General features: G+C 32.8%; 1 protein-coding gene across 4 annotated transcripts in view; it reads right to left on the reverse strand.

Moving 5' to 3' along the window:
- Positions 1–23,356, reverse strand: part of LOC148172611 (A-type potassium channel modulatory protein KCNIP1-like) — a 114,128-nt gene that overhangs the window by 13,406 nt on the left and 77,366 nt on the right. For 3 of the 4 annotated variants that reach the window (XM_088039466.1, XM_088039461.1, XM_088039463.1), the window contains exon 4: positions 5,064–5,255. In XM_088039466.1, coding sequence (XP_087895592.1) covers positions 5,064–5,255 — 192 coding nt within the window. Of the gene's footprint in view, positions 1–5,063; positions 5,256–9,843; positions 10,184–23,356 lie in introns of all 4 variants that reach the window. The other variant, XM_088039464.1, reaches the window with a different exon arrangement.

Here is a 23,356-nt window from a genome sequence, read left to right on the forward strand (position 1 = left end):
CGTTTTATGGTTTTTATTTCTGCAAAAGCAGGATTTACGCGGAATATATATTTTGCAGTGTTGAAACGATTTTACAACTATAACGTAAATCTTTCCGAGTGCTATTTGGAGATGTTTATTAACGTTTTATTACCTTTCTTTACTGCCAACTTAACTCTTCATAAAGGCTTGCACAAGGAGCCATCTCCGTGATTTAAAATTTAATTATATTCGTTGTTTGTGCGTCACAATTAGAACGATTTTCAGATACGTTATTGCCTCGTTCAACTAAGATGCTTCAGAAAAAGTTAAAGAGGTTGTCCTGAGTAGCATCATAAAACATGTAGATAGAGCTTTATGCTGACCAGCACCCTGTGCTGACAAATTGACCTCCGGATCATTTGTCACTGTCTCTGATACAATTCTTTAAAAGACCTCCGTTTTACGAACAAATTGATGCGAAAAGATATCATCACCCAGATGCGTCACGTTTCGTACAAACGAATGATATACCGTTAGCGGACAAAATAATGATCCATCAATCCGAAAGCGGTCTATTATTTCGCACCTAAGAGTTGATTAAAAATAGTAGTTTACGATGGCAATTGATTGATTCCGATTTCAATCTCCTGTTTGGAGTGCGGTTGTGATATATGGAGGGAACATTAATCAACTGGACCGTTGTTTTATCTAGTTTGTATTAGGCCACGTTTAATTCGGTACACTGTACAGGTAGAAGGAAATGAATGACTGAGGTGGAGATTATTTTAAATTAAATGTTCAGATTTACATCAAACCCAAGTCGATTCAATTTAATTTGCTCTATTAAACTAAATAATAAAATGTGTTAAAAAATGTACTTGAAATTCGAAGTTAATTAATACATTTTCAGAAAAAACTTGTACAATATTGCACAATAACAATTTTTTTGGGATTATATTATAGAAAAACTGCACTACCTGCGACATGCGAGCAGTTGTGATTGTGCCTTTTCATCGAACGGTCGTGTTTGCAATTTGTGTAACATTAATTAACAGTTACAACCTGATCTGCCACTCTTTTTATTTATTTTGAGCATACTAAAATTTCTATTTACAGGAGCAGCAGCCGCATCCATCATATGTTTGGAAATTCTTGCTTACAGTACTGAAATGTATCTCCCATTCTTCAAGTTACGCGGAGTTTGCCATTGGCATTCCTGACCATTGCCAAGTCTTTGTGGAATGTCTTGGCGGTTCGTTCTGTTATTCTGCAGAGTTCACGAGTGTTAATTCAGCAGTTCGTCTCGCCGAACCTTTTTACTTTTATTATCGTCCTGTTCAAGTTCTCTTAATGTGCTGTTTTTGTGTTTTAGGGACTGGAGTTCTAATTTTTTAGATTGAAAAACCGATCCGATTTATCCAAAACCTCGTTACCATCGGGCTATTTTATTTTCAACAGCATGAAGAAGGACTTTAATAAAAATTTTAATAAGCCTCGTGGCGACAGAAATATTAATAAAATCCTAAAAATAATACGTTTATTTTATTTTCTTTAATCTTACACGTCACTAGGCTGTTTGATAATATCCAATTTTACTTTTTCAGCAAGCGCATTTGCCAGTTGAATTTCAGTTTGATAAAAAAATTGTGTTTATTGTGCAAACAAACGGGCAATCACCACAAAACATGAGGTGTAAAAATAAATCACAATAATTATTCGAAGTTGTTTTTGTGACATCCAAACCACAATTGTTATCGGAAAAAATAAATGTTTGCCTTGGGCGCCGCACCAAAAACGCCCACTAATTGTTCCCAATTAGCGATCATACTAAACGTTCAAAATTCAGGCACATTTAATTCCCACCGCAATTACGTTTGATAATTAACTTAAACTTTCCTTGATATAATTAATTTTGAACCAGCCCAGTGTGGACACTACACAAAAGCGATGAAGTCGGATTTAGTCCACACAGTATGCTAATGAACTGTTTGCTATAGATTTAGTTATCTAATTTATCCAGTTCTGTCTGAAGCAATACCCGGGAAACACTTCTGTTTTTCTTAGTTTACAAATCTTTCGACAAAGGAAAGACAATAACAAAGATAAATTAAACTGCATTTGATTGCCCTCAAAAATAGTCCGATCGGAACTCTTAACAGTTCAATCAGCATGTGCTGTTCTGTGATCTTAACCAAACAACATCATTAATTTATATGAGCTAAACATCTGTTTTTCCAAGAAATACAAAAAAACATGCCGTTGAAAGAGTCAACAACTTAAAAAATTATTTTGATAGTTCGATGCCGCGTCCACAGTTTGCAATTAATTTTAAACTCGGAGACTGTATGTACACACAACCAGAGGAAATAAACATCGATGCCCGGCGAGCATAATTTGTTTATTCACCATTAACCGGCGAGCTTGCTGTCGGAATTATATTTGTAATTGTAGAATTTATTCATATGGAAGACGTCACAAAGCGGCAGTTAACTGGAAGGTTAGCAACAGTAAAGTTTTATCGGCAAATCAAAGTTAGGGAAGCGAAAACAATGACGGAAAACATGAGCTATTGTCATTGTATTGTTGGCACGATTGATCAATAAAACTTCCTATAAATACAGTCTTTGGCATACATGACTGGATCATAAAAGTGACATCTAAATCAAACAACACTTTGGATTTAGGTCGAAATTTCAATGTTAATTTATGCGAGAGCGGAGATTAGATTGATTTAGGGATTTTAGTGCGGATGATTTATGAATTTTGAAATATATTTGCGAGAGTAATTAGCAGATTTTGTTGAAAAATGTAAAAATCTAGTCGACTAAAGCGTCGTTTTGTTTATGTAGCTTGTCAGCGAGACAAAACAAAACCATTAGATTTTTTGGCCTTACAGGAGCTTCTCAGAAATTAATGTTCCTTGCTTGTCATGATATGAATTATTAACACTTTGATGAGTAGGAGGGTAATACAAATTTGTTTTAGCAAAGTATGATCAAAAATGCACATGAAAAGAAAATAATTTTTTATATTTTTTTCTAAACTTCTGAATAAATTTTGATAAATTTTAAGTGAGACGCGGAAAAAGAACATAATCTGGTCATTCTCATCTCTATAAATTTGTTGGACCAGACTTGTTAATGTAAACTTGATTCCGCAATAATAAATTAAAAACTTTGTTTATGTTTGTCTGATACCTATCTATCCATCACTCTTCCTTCCTGTGTTTTTCAATGACAAGAAAATTAGTTAGAGTTAACATCATTATATTTTTCTGGAGCGGAATTTTCTCACAAATTAACGTCCATTACCTGTCAAATTACAAATAATTGTCACTGACAAAGGAAGCTTTAACGCGACGGGAAACTAAGTTTCCGTCGCCTCAAAGTGGCTTCTATCTATCACAACTAATAAAAAATGTAATTCAAAATTAATTAAATGTTCAATGCAGAATTGCTGTTTACAGTTTAAACGAAAAATTTTCAATCAGAGTTTTGTCAAAGTTTTAATTATTAGAGTATTATTTTAATTACGGGTTTTAACAAGCCAACGTAATTTCCCATCAGAACATATTAAATCTTTCAGTTTAAAATAAATAGATAAAAAGGATAATAATGTACAAACCAATCACAATTATGGACGTTCAAATTTAATCTAATCCAGAATTAGATCCAGTTGGAAATCAAATCAGAATTTGATAAAATTATTCAGGTATTAATAGTTCGTACCCGAGATTTAAAGTTTTTACACTATGATCATGAAACTCGATGCCCAATTGCGCAAAATTGTATCCAGAATGTTTTCATTGGTGCACTTCCAGTACAGAAACAATTAGAACGTCCACTTTTATTTCAAAATTAATTTTTTCGTAAACCAGCTTTTATAGCTTTCTGCACAAAGAAAATGAGCTTTGAAATTATTTTCCGCTTGTCAAGTGCAATAATAACAGAATTTTTAATCTTCCCCAAGCTTTAATATCCACACGTATAAACTAGTGCACTTTTGAGAAATTCCCTGATGATCGTCAAAGCTTTTTATCTGGAATATCTCGTTAAAGTGGCTCATAAAAAGAAAAATTTAAAAACTACAGCGAGACAACGAATGAATTTATTTTCTCTGCAAATGTGACTAGTTTAGCTAACATATTGCTTTAATTTAATTTGTTACAAAGCGGTCTGAAGCTAGAAATTTGTTGTAGTTTTATTTGTTTAGCGTGTTGTTAGGAGGAAAAATGCGCTTTGGTATGTTTTATTTATGTCACATGCAGCATTAAAAATCTGATCGGAGTAAGTCCTTTTATGTCCCTATTTAACTGGTACTAATTGCAGTTCCTAAGAGGCAATTTCATCTTCCTAATGTCATAAACTCGATGATTGTCAGTCTTCCCCTTACAATAAATTCTTAATTACCATTTGTGTTTCCAAATGTGTTGTTAAAATCCCTGTAAAACTTTAATATCTCAAACGAAGTAAGGGTGCCAGATTTAACAAAGTATAATAAGGGGCGGAATTCTTGATGCTAAAATTGGCAAGTTGGGAACAATTCCAGAGCTATTGTTCTAACTAAACAACTATAAAAATGCGACAAAGTTCATTCAGGAATCGTGCTTTCAATTAAGTACCACAAGTTTTGAAACAACTTAAAAAGTTTTATAGTTAAATTCGTAGTCAACAAATACCCTGGAAACACGGAACTTGGAAATTTCTGGATGATGGATCTAATGTAGTTGCTGAAGTAGTTGTTTTGCGTTTCAGAAATTTTATCGCTAATAAATTTGTTTGACTTTAACAATTAGGTTAACTGTTATATCAAGTTTGTAATGCAGGTTGTTGCAGTCAAGTTGTGAAATTTGGAAGTGGACTGAATTACTGTCACGTCAATGTTAAATCTAAAGTTAGTTCAGTATCTGAAATCTTTCGGGGACAAAATGCTGCAAAACCCGCCCCCTTTACAAAATGAAATATGAGCTTTTCCACCATAAATTGTTTCGAAGCATGAAAGCTTCGACAATATGAAAGCCTTTGAGGTGCAACGTCCGTGTCAGGCCCGAAAAATTTATGAAGGTGTCTCTTGAACTCGCAAAACTGTGCACTGCAACTCACCACCTTGTGGAAAGAACTGTGAATAAATCATCTTGAATGTTTCTTCTTTGACGACACCGGTCGGACACTCTGCTTTAAAACCTCTATATATCCTTTTGATTTCCGCTTGCGTGAAACGTGTCGCCTTGCAGAGTGCCTCCAAGCTGTCGGGGCGGTACCGTGGAGGTGTTTCTAGATCCTCAAGCTCCGAGTCTGAAAAGTCCCAAAGTGTTAATTTATTATGAAATACGGTGGTTATTAACAAAAAATACCCTTGAAGATTTGAAGAAGTTTCATGGCGGTAAAGAGCGTCGCACGAAATGAATTAAGTATGAGAGTGGCGGAGATTCGACCTCTGCGAGTCTGAATTATGAACGAGGCGGTGGGAGAGCCGTAATTGTCCGGCAAACGGTTTAGCGGTGCACTCGAGGAAAGTTTGACACGGGATTTTTGAAGACTGGAGGCGAATTGCGAGTGAAGAAAGGTAGACAAGATGCCTGCAGAGGAGTTTGTTACGCAAAAACAAGTTATTTTTAGATTGTGGATATGCTTCATTCATGAATGTGGAATCCGTTTGGATTATTCCTGTTATAGACTCTATACAAAACAAGAAATTCTCCATGTAAAAATCAATAAATTTAAAGTGCTCTATGCAAACTATCAAGAACTTAAACAAGCTTCTCTTGAACGTTTTTTGCAGCAATTTCTTCAGTTTTTGTTAAATAAAACTTATTCCGTTGGTTAATATTTATTGCAAACAATGGTTTAAAAACAAAGCTGTAAAATTTAAATGTTCGTATATCATATTAAATGTAATCTAAACATCGTTAACTATAAAGTTTTGACATACGTACATATATGAAAGTGCTTGCAGAGATGAATGATATTTGAACTGTCTCCAATAAACAGATGTATTGTTAGAACTTCCAAACAATAACATATTACATTAGTTTCGAAATTAATATCCAGAGTTTATAGCCCGCTCTATTATTAAGTCATATTTAACCACAACGTTTATCTTCTTGGAGTTTTTCTAGGATGCTGAACTGACTAAATCCAGGTGAAGTGTAACGACTTAACGACACTTTTGCCCACAATCTCCTTCATAGAAAAGAAAGTAAATCCGTTTAGCATTACTTTGACCCCTAAACTAAAAAAATTAAAATTGTCATACTTTAAAAGCGGTTTGACACGATAACATTTTTTTCTCAAATTTTTGCGAATAAAAATTTGAGAATTTTTCTGTCAAATTGACGTTCAAGATTTGTCACAAAATTAATGCAGAAAATGTTTTCTGTTTGCTAAAACCTCCAAAATCAACGGTTTAGGGGTTTATTCTCTTAACTTGGCACATTGTTACTTCGCAGAATTGTAAAATTATTTTTGAATTTTTATTTTTAGTTTTAATTTTTTTTTTGCAAATATTTTCTTAAATTTTGTTGTTTGCGATGAGAATATTTGTTTAAAAATAAAATGTCAAATGCTTATTCGTAAAAAATTGAGAAAAAATGTGATCGTGTCAAACCGCCTTAAAAAATGTTTTATTTGATGGCCATTATTTTAAAGTACGTAGTGTCAAATGTCAATAAAATAATTTTCCCTTGAAAATATCGTATGAATATATTTTCTATAATAGTCTCGTAAAAATATACAGAATTTCTTTTTTTAGTCTATGCTTGCAAAAAACGCTAAACACTCAGTATATTACAGACTAAAAAGTTTTAGCTAAAATTATTTACAGAGAATTTATAAGGCATTTCGTTCTTGAAAGTACTAAAGTTTCATTAAAATTGGACTTTATTCGAAATCACCTACTCATATGAAAAATAAAATGGTCAAATAAACGAAGAGAACTTAAAAACCAAAACAATAAAATACTCAGAAAAGTCTAGAAAACTAGCTCTCTGACACCAATCAATAAAGATTTTGTTATAAAATTTTGTAAAATTAAACATTTTCTGTTCCATTAAGTAAAAACGATTTTTAAATCAGCTTGTTATTCGCAAATATAGACTACAACCAGTTTAAATAAGTGAAATGTAGTGGATCTATTTTTGGTGAAAAATCTGGATGTATCAATTTTTCTGTATTACAGAGAGTGGAAAAGCTTTGAGGCATAAATAAATGGCCATGTCCTGTTTTAGCAGTTTATTTCAGTGAGCTTAATAGAAAGAGCTTTCAGTTAAATGAGAATTACTTTTAGAAGTATTTTTCATGCTAAACTTTACACTCATCAGTTTTCTAAAATAAATATGAATCTAATTTAAACAAGACAATATTACCTCAATAAATTAGACCTTGATTATTGGAAAAATATAACGTAGCACAATTCTGCTTTTCGTTACAAACATATCCCAACTTTTATCGCTTTTGATGAACTTGCTTTCAGCGTAGCTAGCCATTTCAAAAAACTTTCGTTATAATCATCACAAACATTCTCCATCACGCGTTTGAACGTTTATTTACCAAGCTATAATAGTTTAATTAGTGCCAACACAGTTATGAAAATAGTCGTCAAAACAATTTTTCGATTAAAAGTTCTTTGATTCCGCCTGATTTTTTCATGTGTGTAAAGTTGTTAATGAATTGAATACAAAAACTATCTTAAGACTTTAGTTTCATGAAAATTTTCCTCTTTGAAGTAGGTTAAGTGCACTCTGTTTTTTTATTATTGAAAGTAGGTCAGCACTACACTCATTTATTTACAGGAACTAAATTAAATTCTAAAGCACACTTTATATCCACAGATCCGCAACTCCATTAAAAGATAATAAGCATGTTCAGAGCTACCTTTTTTAAACTTCGATTGTTTCATTTTCATGGCACTGAAATAACACTAGTTCGTTAATATCAAACAACTTTGTAACTGAAGTGAAGTCTGTAAAATTTGGTAATTGAGAAATATTTGGACTGCTGCATAAATATTATTATGATCTGTTTTTTGTATGGAGAAAAAACCACGTGTTATGAACTTCGCAATATTTAAGATTTAAAACGTCTGGCACTAATTAATCTTCAAGCGCAAATAAATATTTAAATACCTTTGAAGTACCTAAAAATACCGTGCAAGTTCAAAGTTTGTAATAAGATAAATTTATCTACTTCAAAATTTGCTCTAAATATTTAATAAATTAGAATTGACTTGTTGTCATAGTATGGCAGGAAAGTTCCTAAAAGTCAATTTTGTGGGGAAACTTGTGTTGTGACCAAGGAATTGACAAAGTCTATTGGCTTGGATGTTTGTTCAAAACTTCTCAGACGAATAAATAAAAGTGAAAAAGTTAGTTGTTTGTTTCGAAACAAAAAAGTTACAATTTTAATTATTTACGAGAATTTAATGAACATCAGTTTAAAACAAAGTTTACTTCAAACATCACGAATAATTTAGTGAAATTTAATAAATAAATAAGAAAATATAAATGTTCAAAGATAGGTACATAGCTAACAGCATGCCAAACAAAATAAATTACATTTGAAATGCTGCTTCCGTTTAAGAGTTTCTCGTTTCTCTGATTTCGTTTTATTATATTTGGCTTGTGCTTCTAATTCTTAATAAAAGTACAGTCAAATAATTACGCAGAGAGAAGGAATTGTATGTTTTATTATCCGGATTTGCAGTTTAGTGCGCAGTATTGTTTAATCGCGATTTTTAAATTCATTAAATTTTAGTAGGTACCGTTTAGGTTTTAATTAGAGTTAATATTAGTTTCTAGTTTTAGGGCATTTGAGTTTATTGCAAGCATTTGTTCCGTTTTGTTTTATTACAACAATTAAAAGTTCTGGTTTTGTTGTCAAAACTAATAAACGTGAAAATATCGTGCACTTACACAGAGCACTTGACCATTAAATTAAATTCGGCAAAAATTATAGGTCGTTTTAGAAATTCAGGTAATTGCTAGTTGTTCACAATGAGAATACCGCGAGCAATTTCATATGCGTTTTCTAATTTTGCTCTGGCTGCACTAATTTCGCTTTTATCAAATTAAGTACAAATAAAATCAATTTCGTGTTGAGCATTGACAGAAAATAAGATTAACACGAAAACCATTCGCTATACTTAATCATTCGAATTAGTGTGACGTTAAATTAAATTGAATTGTCATGCGTTTGCGAGCTACATGTTAAGAGAATTAACTTTTGTTGGGCCAGAATTTCAAACTTTTTGCTTCTGAGTTCTCGTTTTTCGCGATTGCTGAATTTACGTTCTGTAAAGGGTAACCGCTTCACGTTCCTGAAATCTGATCACAGCACATCGCAGTTAAGTGGAATTTCAACGTCGGACCTCTTCAATTAAGGGACACTTAACTTGTTCTTATGCTGTGGAAACTAAATTGGTAAACTAAAATTTTATGGAAATTAGTTGTTATATGAGCATTAGGCTGTTAATTTAAACTCGATAGGCTAATCGGATTCGCATTTTACCAACCGCTGAGAATACTCTAATGGAAAACGAGTAATAATTACACATTCTGAGCTTCAACTATGTTAAAATTTTACAATTTAACAAACTTTCAGAGCCTCGTTAAATAGCATTCCGTGCCAAAGAGCATCTATTTTACCAAGTTTTAGTTTTAACTACTCTAACTATTCAGTGGAAACTTTTTAAGACTGTAGAGCTTAACTGAAAACATTTTCCATGTAGTTATAAAATGTTAAGTGTTTAGTAGGTATAATAGCTCGAAGAGAGTTCCATATTTTCCCCTTGCGATTGCTCCTTCCCGTTTAACCCCTTAACCTGTTTGCTGAGGTCGTCCGTTTGCAGAAAGTGCTTTACAATGTTTACCCATCACGTGTTGTTTACCTAAAGCGAACTTAACTCCGGTCCAAGCTTCCCTCACGTAGTTGAAAAGCCGTCGATATAAAGGCCTTCGAGATCTATGATGTCTTATTCCACTGGTGTCTTCCGGTTCGTCGTTGTCGGTCGTTTCCCTCTCCTGAGGTGACTGTTGGGGTTGCTGCTGTTGCTGCTGCTGCTGTTGTTGCACCATGGGGTACATTATGCGCCCGGCATCCTAGGGCCGCCTCGCGCCGCGACAGCGCCACTTCTTCGCTACATCGCCACGTTAACAATGGAAGAAAGACGAAGTAGACATCGTTAGTAATGTGATCTGTTAGTGTGGTTAGTTTGCGTTTCTAGACATCTGCAAAGAAAATCCAAGAATTACTAAACCGGAAGACTTGTTGAATAAACATTCATTTCAATCCGATACAAACTCGATTCGCTACAATTTCAATTTCAAATGAAACTTAGGATCGGAAAGGATATACGACGGACGAGATGTCTTCTTGGAGTCTGCAGGGGATTTGTCCTGAACAAATCATATTGAAAATTGAAATTATGTAAAAGGGAGAGCTACAAGATTATACAAGTTGAAGTAGTTCCGACAAAACCAATTTTATTATAAAAACGGGAAATGATGGATATTGAAAGTAATGTGATAGTCTGTTTCCTGCACACTATATCATGTCAAACTTTACTTGAACGCGAAAATATCGCGTTACGTTTTACTGCTTTTATCTCCGATGCACTGTTGCACCTTGCCAACAGTTGGTTGCAAACACGAGTAAACATGCTAGGGACATCCAACATTTATTTGCATTTCGAGTCTGTTGGTATCATTGACGATTATGTCGAAGTTCGTGGTTAAACATTAACTGATGTAAATGTCAAGCAGGGTCACCTCTAATTCTTCATTTTAACATGAGTTGCTTAATTTAATATTATTTTTAGCCCTTTCTAATGTTCTCATTACCACGAAATTACAAACAAACTAGCTTGCCATAAGTATAAAGTTAAATCATTGCACGGTAACTTAATTTTAGTGGTACAATTAGCCGCTCTCTGGTCATAAAATTATGTCATAAACTGTACGTACTTTAAATGTAATGGTGCATGAACACAAATAAACATGAGATTGTATATTTTCCTATAATGAACGAGTTGTCAAACTAATATTTTTCAGTGCCGCGCAATTCATCACAGATTGTTTTCAATTCCTTTGAAATTTCCACCATTAGACTAGACGAGTTATATTTATGGATAGAAACATAAAGGGAAAATGTTTGAGATTGACGCCATAAAAACGTAAATTGGGTGTGACGGGTCATAAAGTATTGCTTGTTTCAATAAAATTTTCCTGGAGTTCTCCGGCGAGTGTGACTGGAGCGGAACGAAAATAAAATCTTGGAAAATAAACTAGCTGATGAATCTAAATTACAGTTCAATAAAATTCCATAATTTTCACTTTACAGTAATCAGTATTGATTGCGTGATAATGGTAAAAGCATGACTTGACCACCAATTTCCAAGAATTTACATTTTAATGCGTTTTTTTAGCGTTTCTCCGCAGCTGCCTTCTACATAGAAAATTCACAACGTGAATTTTTTCCAATTGCATTGCAATTATGAAAATCTGGGACGTAATTGCAATTAAGATTATAGCTTCAAAAAGCGCGGTGGAAAAGCTGATTATGCGATCTCCGCTAATACCAGAAAAAATTAAATTAATTTCAAATCTCTGAAAGGAGAAAATACATATTCCGTCTACCCATAAGCCGGTGTCAGCATTAATAAAAAATGAGCAGATTTAACTTTGATTTAATTACAGAACAACAACATGATTGAATTAAATATTGATCGTCTGAGGAAAAATTCTAAATGTAATGAGGTTTTTAGAGCGCTGTGTTTCACACAAGTACGGCGGCAAACATAAAATTCTTTAAACACTCGCGGTGGAGTTAAGAATTTTCAAGTAAGCCAACTTCTGTGAAAACAAAGCGAGTAGAGTGTAACTTCCATTCCCAACTCAAGCGAATTGTTTGTGAAATATCTACAAAGCGCTCTCTACAACAACGAAATCACATATTTCCACAGAACGTCCTCGCCAAAATACTCATTCTCGCACCCCGGAATAATCTCTTTGATGGATTCAGACGTGTTATTTAAATTCGCCCCAAACAAATTGTTTATAAAACGTACATAAAACGCGTTTTGTAGGCGCATAACGCTCTTTTGTATGTAGAGAGTAACGCCAGCATTCGGTCAGGATCAAGGATACTTGGCATAGTTCTCGTCGACGAGACTAAATTACGATGGCGGGTGTTCAAATAAGGAATTTCGCTCAAGCCAAGCGCAAAATAAATTTTAATATTGTCAGAAGAATGCGTTTTATAGTTTTTATTTTGTAATTTGAACAAGTTATGATATAAGACGGTGGACGTCGCTGGAAAATTTATTTTCTTCACGATAAAGTTCGGAAGGTTACTGCAATCTCTACCTATCCATTTATGAGTCAGTAAATTATATTGACATTTTATAAGAAATGTCATAAAATGGACGAACAGTAAAGAACAAGTTTTTCAGTTATAAAAGAATATGAGTACTTTTTAAGTATGCTTTAGCTGCAGGTTGCTGCAAAAATAATATTGGCGGAAAATAAAAAAAAACAAACTGAACAGGAAAATAATCAAACGTGAATTGTTCATAAAAATTTGACGGAAAATACGACCATATTTAGAAAATTTATGTGCAACATTAAACCATTTTCAATCGCTGCCATAAAATGTTGAAATTATTACCGACTATAATAAATTTGTTTGTTTTTTACTCTTGCGGTATTCAAAAGACCAAGCGTTTTACTGCAAAGTAGAAACGACTGTGTGATGATAAGCAAACAATAATTTCAAGATTCGCAAATATTTATAACATCTATTTGATACAGTGATAAGTATTATATAAAAGAAAGCTCGTTTAAATCCGCAAGCACCCTTTGCATATAAACCAAATGATAAATCTTACTAAACTGCCGGAGTTCTATGTGTTGGCTTTTAAATGAAATTCCAAACACACTGCTTACGTTATTCACATAGATTCTTTAACATCCTCTGAATGTTTAGTTGTAAATCTAGAAAAGCAATGATACTTTGTGTTATTTTTACTAAGTATGACAAAAAAATGGTAAAAAAATGCATAGAAATAATTTACAAAAACAAACAAAAATAACACAAAAATATCAAATATATACAAATGGTGGATGCGCCGGGATATAAATTTATCAATTCAATTCGGTAAATTGTATGGTATGAATCTAAATGAATGTTTAAATAGTGTTTGCTTCTATGTATTTATGTTTATTAAATCGTAATTGAAAAGTAAACATATTATAACTAGAATTTTTAATGCCTTGATTGAACACTCCAAAAAGCACCAAATAACAATTTATGAAGAAGTGGATCAGAGGATTATCTCAGGTTTCATTAAACAATATTCTTTAATTCTTCAGCAACTGTAAAGCTCAACATCCAAAATATTTCATGCATCCCTCTGAAGAATAGCTCGTGACTGCTAGAGTAGCTCGTAAATCGTAATACTTGACGCCTGCGGAAGAAACACAAAGAACAATCACTGTTAGACCCAAGACGGATGAGAAAAAAGATTTTTCACCGACAGTGTTTAATCGTCGGAAGTCTCCTTCGAAAAACAGCCAATTGAAACTTGCGTGTTTAATTAAGTGTCTCAGGACGAAATTGACTCATCTATAAAGCCTCGTTGCTTCCCTTATTATACTCTAAGACCCAAAAACGTACAGAGATTTTAAAGCGAAACAACGCAAACAACTAATTATCCTAATTGTAGCATAAATTTAACCAGGACACAATGATACAGTAATTATTACAGTCTCGAGTCGATAAAATCAGGAACTAAGGTCGAAGTGAGATTGATGGATAATTCGTGTTGTATACGCCCTAAGGGTATTGTGTTTGGTTTTGTTACGTCACAAAGCTGGGTTTTGTCAGTCGTCATGGTTACTACGGATGCAGAAGAGGAAACACGTTACACTCTTAAAATTGCGATTTTATTTGAACGTGATCCAACATCGAGACAACAGACAACTGAATCAAACTGATTGGGAAATTTCGGGAACGTGCGCTGCTTTGGGAAGGGATTGTAGTCGTAGAAAAGTTAAAGCAATAAAACGAACACTAAACTTCTCAAATTATAACTTCAGGTGCCGCTGGTTTTACTAAGTTAAAAGGCTCTCCGAAATTTTTGTATTTACCGTCACCTTCATAATATAATTGAAATTTATGCTGGAATCGCTATACTTTTACCACACGTCATAAAATATGTATAGTGCGTGGTTATTGGTGTTGTAAATTCAGCCTCTAATTATTTTTGTAATGTGCAATATCTCTAATGGTTCAAATTTAATTCGACCAGTCTACCTCAATTTAAGTTTTGTTTACAATAAATTCCAGTTTTCATGCCTCCAGACTGTTTGCTTTTGAATAAGCATATTTCTTCTTTCTTCTATTTAAAACAAAATTTATTACCTGCTTCAGCTAAAATACAGCACCGCTGGGAATTTATAATTTTATTTCAATTTTCTGGAGAGAAAGTTCCTGCTGGCTGTTTATTATTTATAACTCCTGTGTTACTGCATTTTGTAAAAATTCCAATTAAGATATAAATGTTTAATTTTCCACACGGAAAAAGATTTGCTGTAAATTTGTTTACGCGTTGCATCAGAAATTCCTAACAATCTTTGCCTAAGTATTAGAAAATTTGCATCTCTGTTGCGTTGATCTGCAAATTTGTCCTGCTAAAACATTTTAATTGGACCCTTCAGAGTATTACTATCAAATGAATACACTTTACATTTTACCAGTTTACTCTTCTAATTCAACCAGGTTCATGCAAATTCTATTCAAATTAAAACGAACCGAATCAGGTAGGTATCTTGCCGTTTGGAATTTCACTTCATTTACTTGAATGCCGACTTCCAACTAAATTCTAAGCGAATAAACACGTTTTGGATGAAGCAAGACTTCGAGTATGAAATAGCAAGAACAAACAGTTCCGGATATTAAAGGGGAATTATTAGCTTTTGTATAGTAATTACAGCAATAAAAAGAAGATATAACTGTGGTAATTAGACGAGTTTATCTCAAAGTTTGTCTTTGTCTTAGATCTGCGTAGTTACTGACGACAGGTTTTTACAAATTAAATTAGAGAGGTGCTTCGTTCTGAGCAAGTATTTGGATTTATTATTTGAAATTTGTTCGAAAAGGAAAGCACGGAAAAAAATCTATTTATTCTAGATATGAACTCCGGCCTACAACGAAACGTTTTTTCATTATTACGAAATTCGGGCAAATATATGTCTAGCTGCAGAGAAATAAAGTACATTTAGCTACACAGAGATGAAGATTTATATTTTTTTACATCGGATAACGCTCACTATTATTATCGTTTTCTAGAGAAAAAAATCATGTACAAAAAATGTACAATCAAAATTAGTTAAAATTTTCAAATTATAAAATTAGCAGGTTGAGTAATATTCCCATTGAACTGACAACTCTGGTGTACAACGATGACATAAAAAATAAAAGAACTAAAAAAATCAAAAAAGTTATTTAAAAAATCGAACAAATTTACAAAATGTCAAACATTCATGGAATCTAGAGAATTGAGTTGGTATTCATGGAATCCAATATCCAACGACGCAACGAGGACACAAAATTGAAAAGCATTTGGACTATTCACGTATCAAATTCCTATTTCCAAACAGTATAATTTGAGACAACAATCAAATTATTTAAATGATAGAGAATGTGTTACATGATATTTAAAAAAAAACAATATAGACGAATTTGATACACTAAACTTCTTTGCAGAAATTTTTAAGTTACAGAATGTCTAAAACATTAATGGCTCTCTTATTCAGCAGACAAATCTATGTCATCTCATTCTGTCTTCACTCTTTGTTTAACCCTGCCGACAATTCGATGATTGTCCTCAGTATTAAGAGATTAAATATGCTGAGTTGACAACAAAGCACGTTACCAGACAGCTCGTTATCTCACGTCGCGTGTCAGGAAACATTGATCACGATAGAAACATCAGAGTGTTCCATCTATTTTACCCTATTGTTTCAAAATCAGAAAGCGGAAAGAGGTAAAAAACGCAAATTTGACTTGAATCCAGTTCTGCTGCGACGCAAAATTAATTCTTTCCTGGAGATTAGTCTTTGTACAGGCGCTAGTCCGAAATAAGTCTTGGAAAAAGCGTTTCCCGAGTGCACTGAGAAATTTATGATATTTGCCTTGGCCGAGGGCACCTGTTGCGTAACGGAGATTATTCGTAAGCTTGCGGTTTCGATAAGCTTGCCATGACTGGTACTAACGAGGTAAACAACAGGTGTGGGACCAACATGCATGATCATTATTTAATTTTACGCCAATCTTTCCGAGAGAGAAGAAAAAGCTTTCTTGTGAAGCGGAGGTTTTATATGGCGTTGGAGCAGTAAAGGTTTCTTTAGTGTTCTTACAAACGTTGTTTTTATTTGTTTCGGTGAAGTCTTCTGTGTTATGACGGCTTTGTCTATTTTTCGCTTTAATGCAGCGGCCAACTGACACAACGGGCACTTTCTTGGCAGGATAGCACAAAGTGATCGATTGTGAAAGGAGCATGAGATGATTTCTTAATGCGTCTAGAAAAGCATCCTTCCGAATTTAGTGCTCTGCAATAATTTTAACGACACTTTAAAAGTTTATTTTCAATTTCTAAAAATTATAATCAGCAGATTATTAATAAATTATTCTCTACTTGCAAGCGAGGCAGGTTCTTTGAGATCCTGAAAAAGAATAATTAAAAACATCCGTACGCATACATAATGAAATGACAAAGCAATTTGCATTTCGACTAAAACGAAAATAATTTAGTCTGTTTCTATCAAAAACATTTTGACTTTGTTCCTGCCTGAAAGATAAAAAACAGCTTCAAAGAACTTTGCAGCGTGAAACTCGCCAACGCAAAACGTATTCTGTAAGTGAAATTAACGATACATGCAAAAGTGATATTGCCTGAAATAAACTCGTGGGATTCACATTTAGGAAAAATAAAACGATATAAATCATATCCGCAGCTTTGCATGTTTTAATTCAGCTAATGTTACGCAGGAATACTCTTACTTTTATTAAACACGCGATCTGGTCTTAACAATTTCATTTTCGGTCAAGTAAACATCATCTTCGAAGTTCCTGAAGCGGATGAATTTGAAGTCGAACAAAATTAAACTAAAAAAGGATCTCGGTTTGTTACTATTTTAATCTTCTTTGCTTAAAGAGCAAATTACGTCGGCCACAGAAACGAAAGACTTCGATTTGACCCAAAGAAGAATTTTACACTTGATAAAACTTCTAAGCAATTTAGCATTAGTCTCTGGTTTTGCGTCCCTTCCTACTAAATCTTGAGAAATCCGTGGTGTAAAGTGCTCTTTAAAATCTCCCTCGGACATAAGAGTTCCATTATTCCTAGATCGGTCACGCTAACAACTGTTCCACTCACGCAGATTTTATATTCATTGAACATTTGGAGATTTGGTGCCACCATGTGTTCAATTATTGTACATTTGAATTGCTTTTTACGTTATGATTGGATTTCAAAGTGATATCTTTGTGCCTTTTAGAGCGATTTTTATACTATCGAAATTGAGCTTACATTTCAACGAATATTCTATTAAAGTCGGGAAAAGAGCATCGCTTGTAGTGATATTGCATCGTAATGCAACATAACTCGGTTTGGATTTATGAGAAAAATTTAATTAACAGCGAAACGGACAGTAAATTTGGGTCTAACTGATTTCAGCAAAATATGTGCATGAATATTAATGTGATTTTTATAGCACTGGTAGTAGTAATTTCATTTGTGTTTTGCATTTATATTGAACTAAAAAAGCGACGCTTAGAGAGAAAACAAATCGGGTTAATTATTGAGTCGAATAATAAAACTACAAGAGTATAGACGCGAACTAATTTTTTGATGAGAAAAAACTTGTTACATAATTAACAAACTGAAGGAAAGTTTTTAATTACGAAACTTTTCACGTACATACAACTTGAAGCTGACAAAAGTAATTTTCTAAAAATTCTATTTTTTCTTCATTAAGTGAACGGCAGTTTATGAAAATTTAATAAAAAGTAGAGTTTAATAAAAAATCCCCTTTCAATGCCAACCAAAAGTAACTTTATTAATTCTGTTGCACGTTATCCGAAATTTTTCGCAAAACGCAATAACTGTCAAGACTGAAACACCAAGTCCCGGTTCTATTCAGAATTAGTAATTTAATAAGAATGACGCTCTGAAGCCGCTTAGTTAAATTAATTAGTTAGCAACAAAGCTGAAGAATTATTCTGCTAATGAGGTTAACTGCGAGTTAATTGGTTATCGATTAAATATAGAACGAGAACGCTGAGAGCACATGTAGAGAAACACAGCAGAATAAACTTTGTTTCATTCGCTTCTTCGTTTTACTTGCACGAAACTTTTAATATGCATTGTACCATGACAAATCTTGATAGGACAAAAGGCATCATCTCGGAACAAAATATAAATTTCTGCACAGATTAAGAAACACTCATTTTAAGAGAAAAGTTATTCCATTTGAAATGATAAGTTGCTTGGGCGGCACTAATTATAAGTTTCGCGAAGAAGTTGAGTGAATTTATTACGAAGTAGCAAGCTCGTTGTTTTGACGACTGCCTACAGCTCCGTTTCGAGACAAAATCCGCGTCCTTTTCCGGCAAATCTGCATCAAACTGCATTTGAAACTCCAACAAACTTCTCTAGATTTTTTGTCGAAAAAGAAACCTGTTTACTCATCATCAATCTCGTGCGGTATTTCGATTTCAATACACTTTTTTCCTCGGTTTTATCTTTAGCATACATTCATCATATTAAGATTGCGTTATTGGATTTATGGGATCACTTTTCTCATCGCTTGGGCTCATGAATCAATATTACGAATTTTGATGATGCCGATAATGACACCCCCAGGAATTGACGCGATGCAAATTAAAAATAATGACTGCAGAAACTTCCACTAAGCCAGGAAATATTAACTTGACACCGTACAGCCACAGCAATATCCTGTGGACGGGAAAAATGAGGACGTGTCGCAGGTTTTAATAAATCGGAGGGAATGGAAACGAAGCAATTAAATGTTCTAGCAGGAAATAGAATAATCCGCCGCAATTTTTAATAAGAGTGCGATTTTGGTGTGAACAATATTGAAAGTTGTAAATTAGAAATATTGCCATAAATGAGAGACCAGTCAAGTTTTGCGAGTTATTATTAGCATTATCATGATTAAAATTCGCTGAGAGTTTGGATAATAGAACAGTTGGTGAAACGTAACAATCACACGGAGGATTTAAATTTACTAAGGTTTGATTCTGACCTTTTTGAACAAAATTACATTTGCGCAAAAAATTATATAAGTTTGTATTAAATTGTAGGTAACTCTTTTAATTTTTCTTCTTGCAAATCTAATATTATAATAACCCGGCGCATCCACCAAAACTAAAAACCTGTCTATTATTTTTTCCACTAGAAATTTATATTTTATTTAATTTTAAAAGTTTTATTGTGTAAACAAATATTTACACACTACAAAATTTTATTCCCAGTATTTTATTTAATGAAGAGAAAATATTTGCAATATTAAAAAAAACGTAAAGTTAGATTGAATAATTGGACGCAGCCTCTGGCATCAGTTTGCATTTCGATATTACAACTATAAAAATAAAATGCGTACAATTTCAGACGCACTTGAGACCTTTTTTAAATTAAATGCGTGGACCATTGTAATTCCATTTTATGTCTAACAAAAACGGTCTTTCGATCACTTCAATTACATTAAAAGAGCCCAAACTAAACACTACGAGTAACATAATTGCCAATGTGCCCTTATCATCCCCGCTCTGTACTTACTCAACTTTTTACTTCTGTTAAAAGCCTTTTGAGTGACTGCTCCTAAGATTAGGAGAAAATAATTAGAGTGGAAGCTTCTGAGACGTCAATAATGACACTATCATTAACGAAAGGAAACAGTGACGTGCTTTCATATTTGATTATACATCCAATTTTACAGCTAAAAACTTTCTTAGAAAGATGAAGACAAGATTGTGTCAGAAGGAATGCAAAATCAACATAATCTAAAAGGCAGCTACATAAATCTGAAGTAAAACTTTATTTAATTCTTCTGTCGTGGAACACCTGGAGCGGCTTTCTATTCACCAGTGCGGAATACACGACCAGGATGCGACGTGTGCCATCATGAGAAACAGACGTAGATTAAATAAAAATCGGTTTTTAGACTGTAAAGATTCACTAGACCAACAAAAACTTTTTTGTATAAAAAAGTCAGTCAGAACATCTCGAAATGTTTCGCCGTTAAAATTTTGTAGAAAAGTAATGTCTGTTGACACGCACAGAAATGTCGCTCTAAAACAAGTACAAGTAGTTTTGAGAAAAACGTGTTCTTAATTAACGAATTTTATGAAAGCAGCACCACTTTCATGTGAGATTATATGTCCGTAAACTTGGAGCGCAACATCTCGTCTCAAGTGTCACTAAAGTCTTTGAATTCCGCTTGAAGTTCATGTTTGTTTATTCAGAAATAAGTTTAAAACGTTTGAAAACATCGGAAGCTCAAAGGTGATTTTTCCGTTGTATACGATCATCTGCTAACTGATTTTCCTCCCTCTTGTGTAAGATAAAGTTTGTCTCAAATATTCCGCGGCAATTTAGCATCGAATCGACCATGAAAGAGAATATTTCTTGCACACGGTTGCTCTGGTTACTACGGCAACCACCACTAACCTAGAAAGATAGACTGGATGACAAATTGGAATCAAAGTTAGATGAAGGCCGAAATAAAGCCAAGAGATGGATATCACGTTTCGTTCTGTCTACTGACATGGATTATTAAAAAAGTATGTTCGAAGATAATTCGATCTGTTTCCTAACTTGGATGAGGGATTTAGGTCTGTTAAATGTTTTGAACTATCTGCCGAAACCACAAGAGGATCGATATGGCTGCTCTGACTAAAGTTGCTCCATCAGACAGTTATTTGATATTGAAAACTTTGTTTGGACTCATTTTGGGCAAAAACAAATAGCGAGGGTACCGAACTTTGATAGTTTGATACCACATCTTTCTGTCGGAATTAAGTTTGGGATTTGAACGGATTGTATCTTCGACGTAGGTCGTTCTCTTGAGATTAACACTCAATTCCACTCTCTTTTAAACATTGGAAGTTTCAAGTTTGTTTAAAGCGGCTTTGCTTAGTCATGTTTACTGACAAATTTGGACCACTTGGGTCTATAAATAAATTTGTTTTGAAAGCAGTTGTCGCAGGGCTACAGATCGGCGGTCTAAGTTTGAGAATGCAAATGGGTAGTAAACAGCGAAAATGGTCGTTCTCTAATTTTACTAATTATAAACTTTTTTAATTTTTGCAAAAAATTTATAATTAAAATTCATTTCAGTTTAGAATGGTCTAAATATAGAGCTAGATTATTGAGCTTTATAAAAATGGTGAAGGCGCGGTTCAATTTACCGTATTTCAAGCGTTATTTAAAACTAGTTTATTATGATTTAATTAATCTCTCCTGAACCTTTAATTTTTTAATTTTTTGTGCAATTATAAAAGTAAACAAGTACTTACGACGTACACAGATTTCCACTTCCACAAGTAAAAGTTTAGGAAAAATTAAAACTCTATTTGAAGCAAGCAAGTTTATTAGTTTCAACGAAGTTTTAGTAGAAAGTTTTATGTTAAATTCCACGAATAATATTATAGTTGCTTTAAAAATAAAGTTAGTACCTATGGAAAACCTTTTAGTTGTCATCAGTTTTCAACTTTTGAGAAAAATATATAAAATTATTATTCATCCTATGATTTTTGTTAATTACACGGTGTCATTAACATTGTTTATTTAAATTTTTAAATATTCAGACTAAAATTGAAATTATATGTTGAAATATTTTATTAATTCATTTTTAGTTTATTTTTAGATTATCAATAATACTGCAAAATTAACATTTGCAGGCTTATTAGCGTTCGGAGTAACATTACATAGAAAATAAAATTCAGTAGGTTTATTAAAAATTTTAATAATATTTAAACAATGAAACATTTGAACAAAATATAAATCATCTTTTGTTTTAAACTGAATTCTTTAAGATTTTCTGCTTTCAAATTTCTAGAAATTGAACACTTATACCAATTGTAAGATCTGATAAATAGTTAAATAAAAATTACACATAAGACAAATCTGAAGGATTTGACTTGTGTATTAACTCTCCCAATTTTTTAGTGCGACAACTTTTACTATATCAACTCTACCAAATTGCAATTGTATAGATAAAGATACAAATTTTAGAAATTTTAATTTTAAAGACAAAGCAAAATTTTTCGAGTTTATCCATTAAAAATTGTAACTTTAGTGATTACTGCTATAAAATTTGGAAAAGTTACTACATTTGTTTCATGTATTAACTTCACCAAAATGCAAAGTTCTAGAACTAACCATACAAATTGTAAACATTTTTACTTTAAAGACAAACCAAAAATTTTCGAAATCTTTCACAAATATTCGTAATGTTGGTATTCTTATTGTTACCAGTATAAAATTTAGCAACGTTACTAAACTCGTGTATTAATTCTATTAAATTGCAAAATTGTGAACTTAAAAATACCAATTTTAGAATTTTTTTTTTGAAGATAAGCAAACATTTTTAAAATTCATCACTAAAATTTGTAATTTTGATAGCGTCAGCTGCTTTTTTTTAAATCCAACATATTGCGCAGTTTCAGAAGCATTCGAGGACTTTAATGCTTAAAAATATTTGAAAATTTAAACAATTAATTTAGAATTTAAGAATTAAAGCAAAACATTATTGAAAAAACACAAAAAAAAATCAGATTTATTTATCTGTACAATTTCACACACAAAATATTAATTAAATTTATGTAAACGATTATGTTTCAATTTTTTTGTAATCTGAAATATCAATAGTGCTGTTTTCAGACTTAAATTTAAAATGTATTGGTAGCTCTGCATCCGACAGTTTGAGATTAAACATTAATTGACACGTCAAACTGCTACGATTTTTTATTCACACCTAACTATTTCCAGGAATTTTGAGCTCGAAAGCACCCATACACGTCTGTCAATATTTGGTTTAAAATTTGCTGAGCTGTGAAATCAAACCCAATTAATTTTAACATCCACTAATAAATGTGTTCAAAAGCTAGACCAAAATAAACTCGTACACAATTGTTAAAACAAGCCTTGTTAGAGGCCGAACTTTTTTACTGTATTTTGCACAATTTCGTGATTCGTTTTGCAAAATTCTCGCCATAAATCAGACTTGAACATGGTTTGGTTGTGGCTTGCAGAAAAGACAATTTAAATTCAATCAATGAATAAGTGCGCAATAAATTCACTTAAAACTTTTCATTAC

Source organism: Gnatocerus cornutus, chromosome 6, assembly GCF_029298725.1.
Source record: "Gnatocerus cornutus isolate USDA-ARS CGAHR chromosome 6, icGnaCorn1.1, whole genome shotgun sequence".
Classification (NCBI taxonomy): Eukaryota; Metazoa; Arthropoda; class Insecta; order Coleoptera; family Tenebrionidae; genus Gnatocerus; species Gnatocerus cornutus.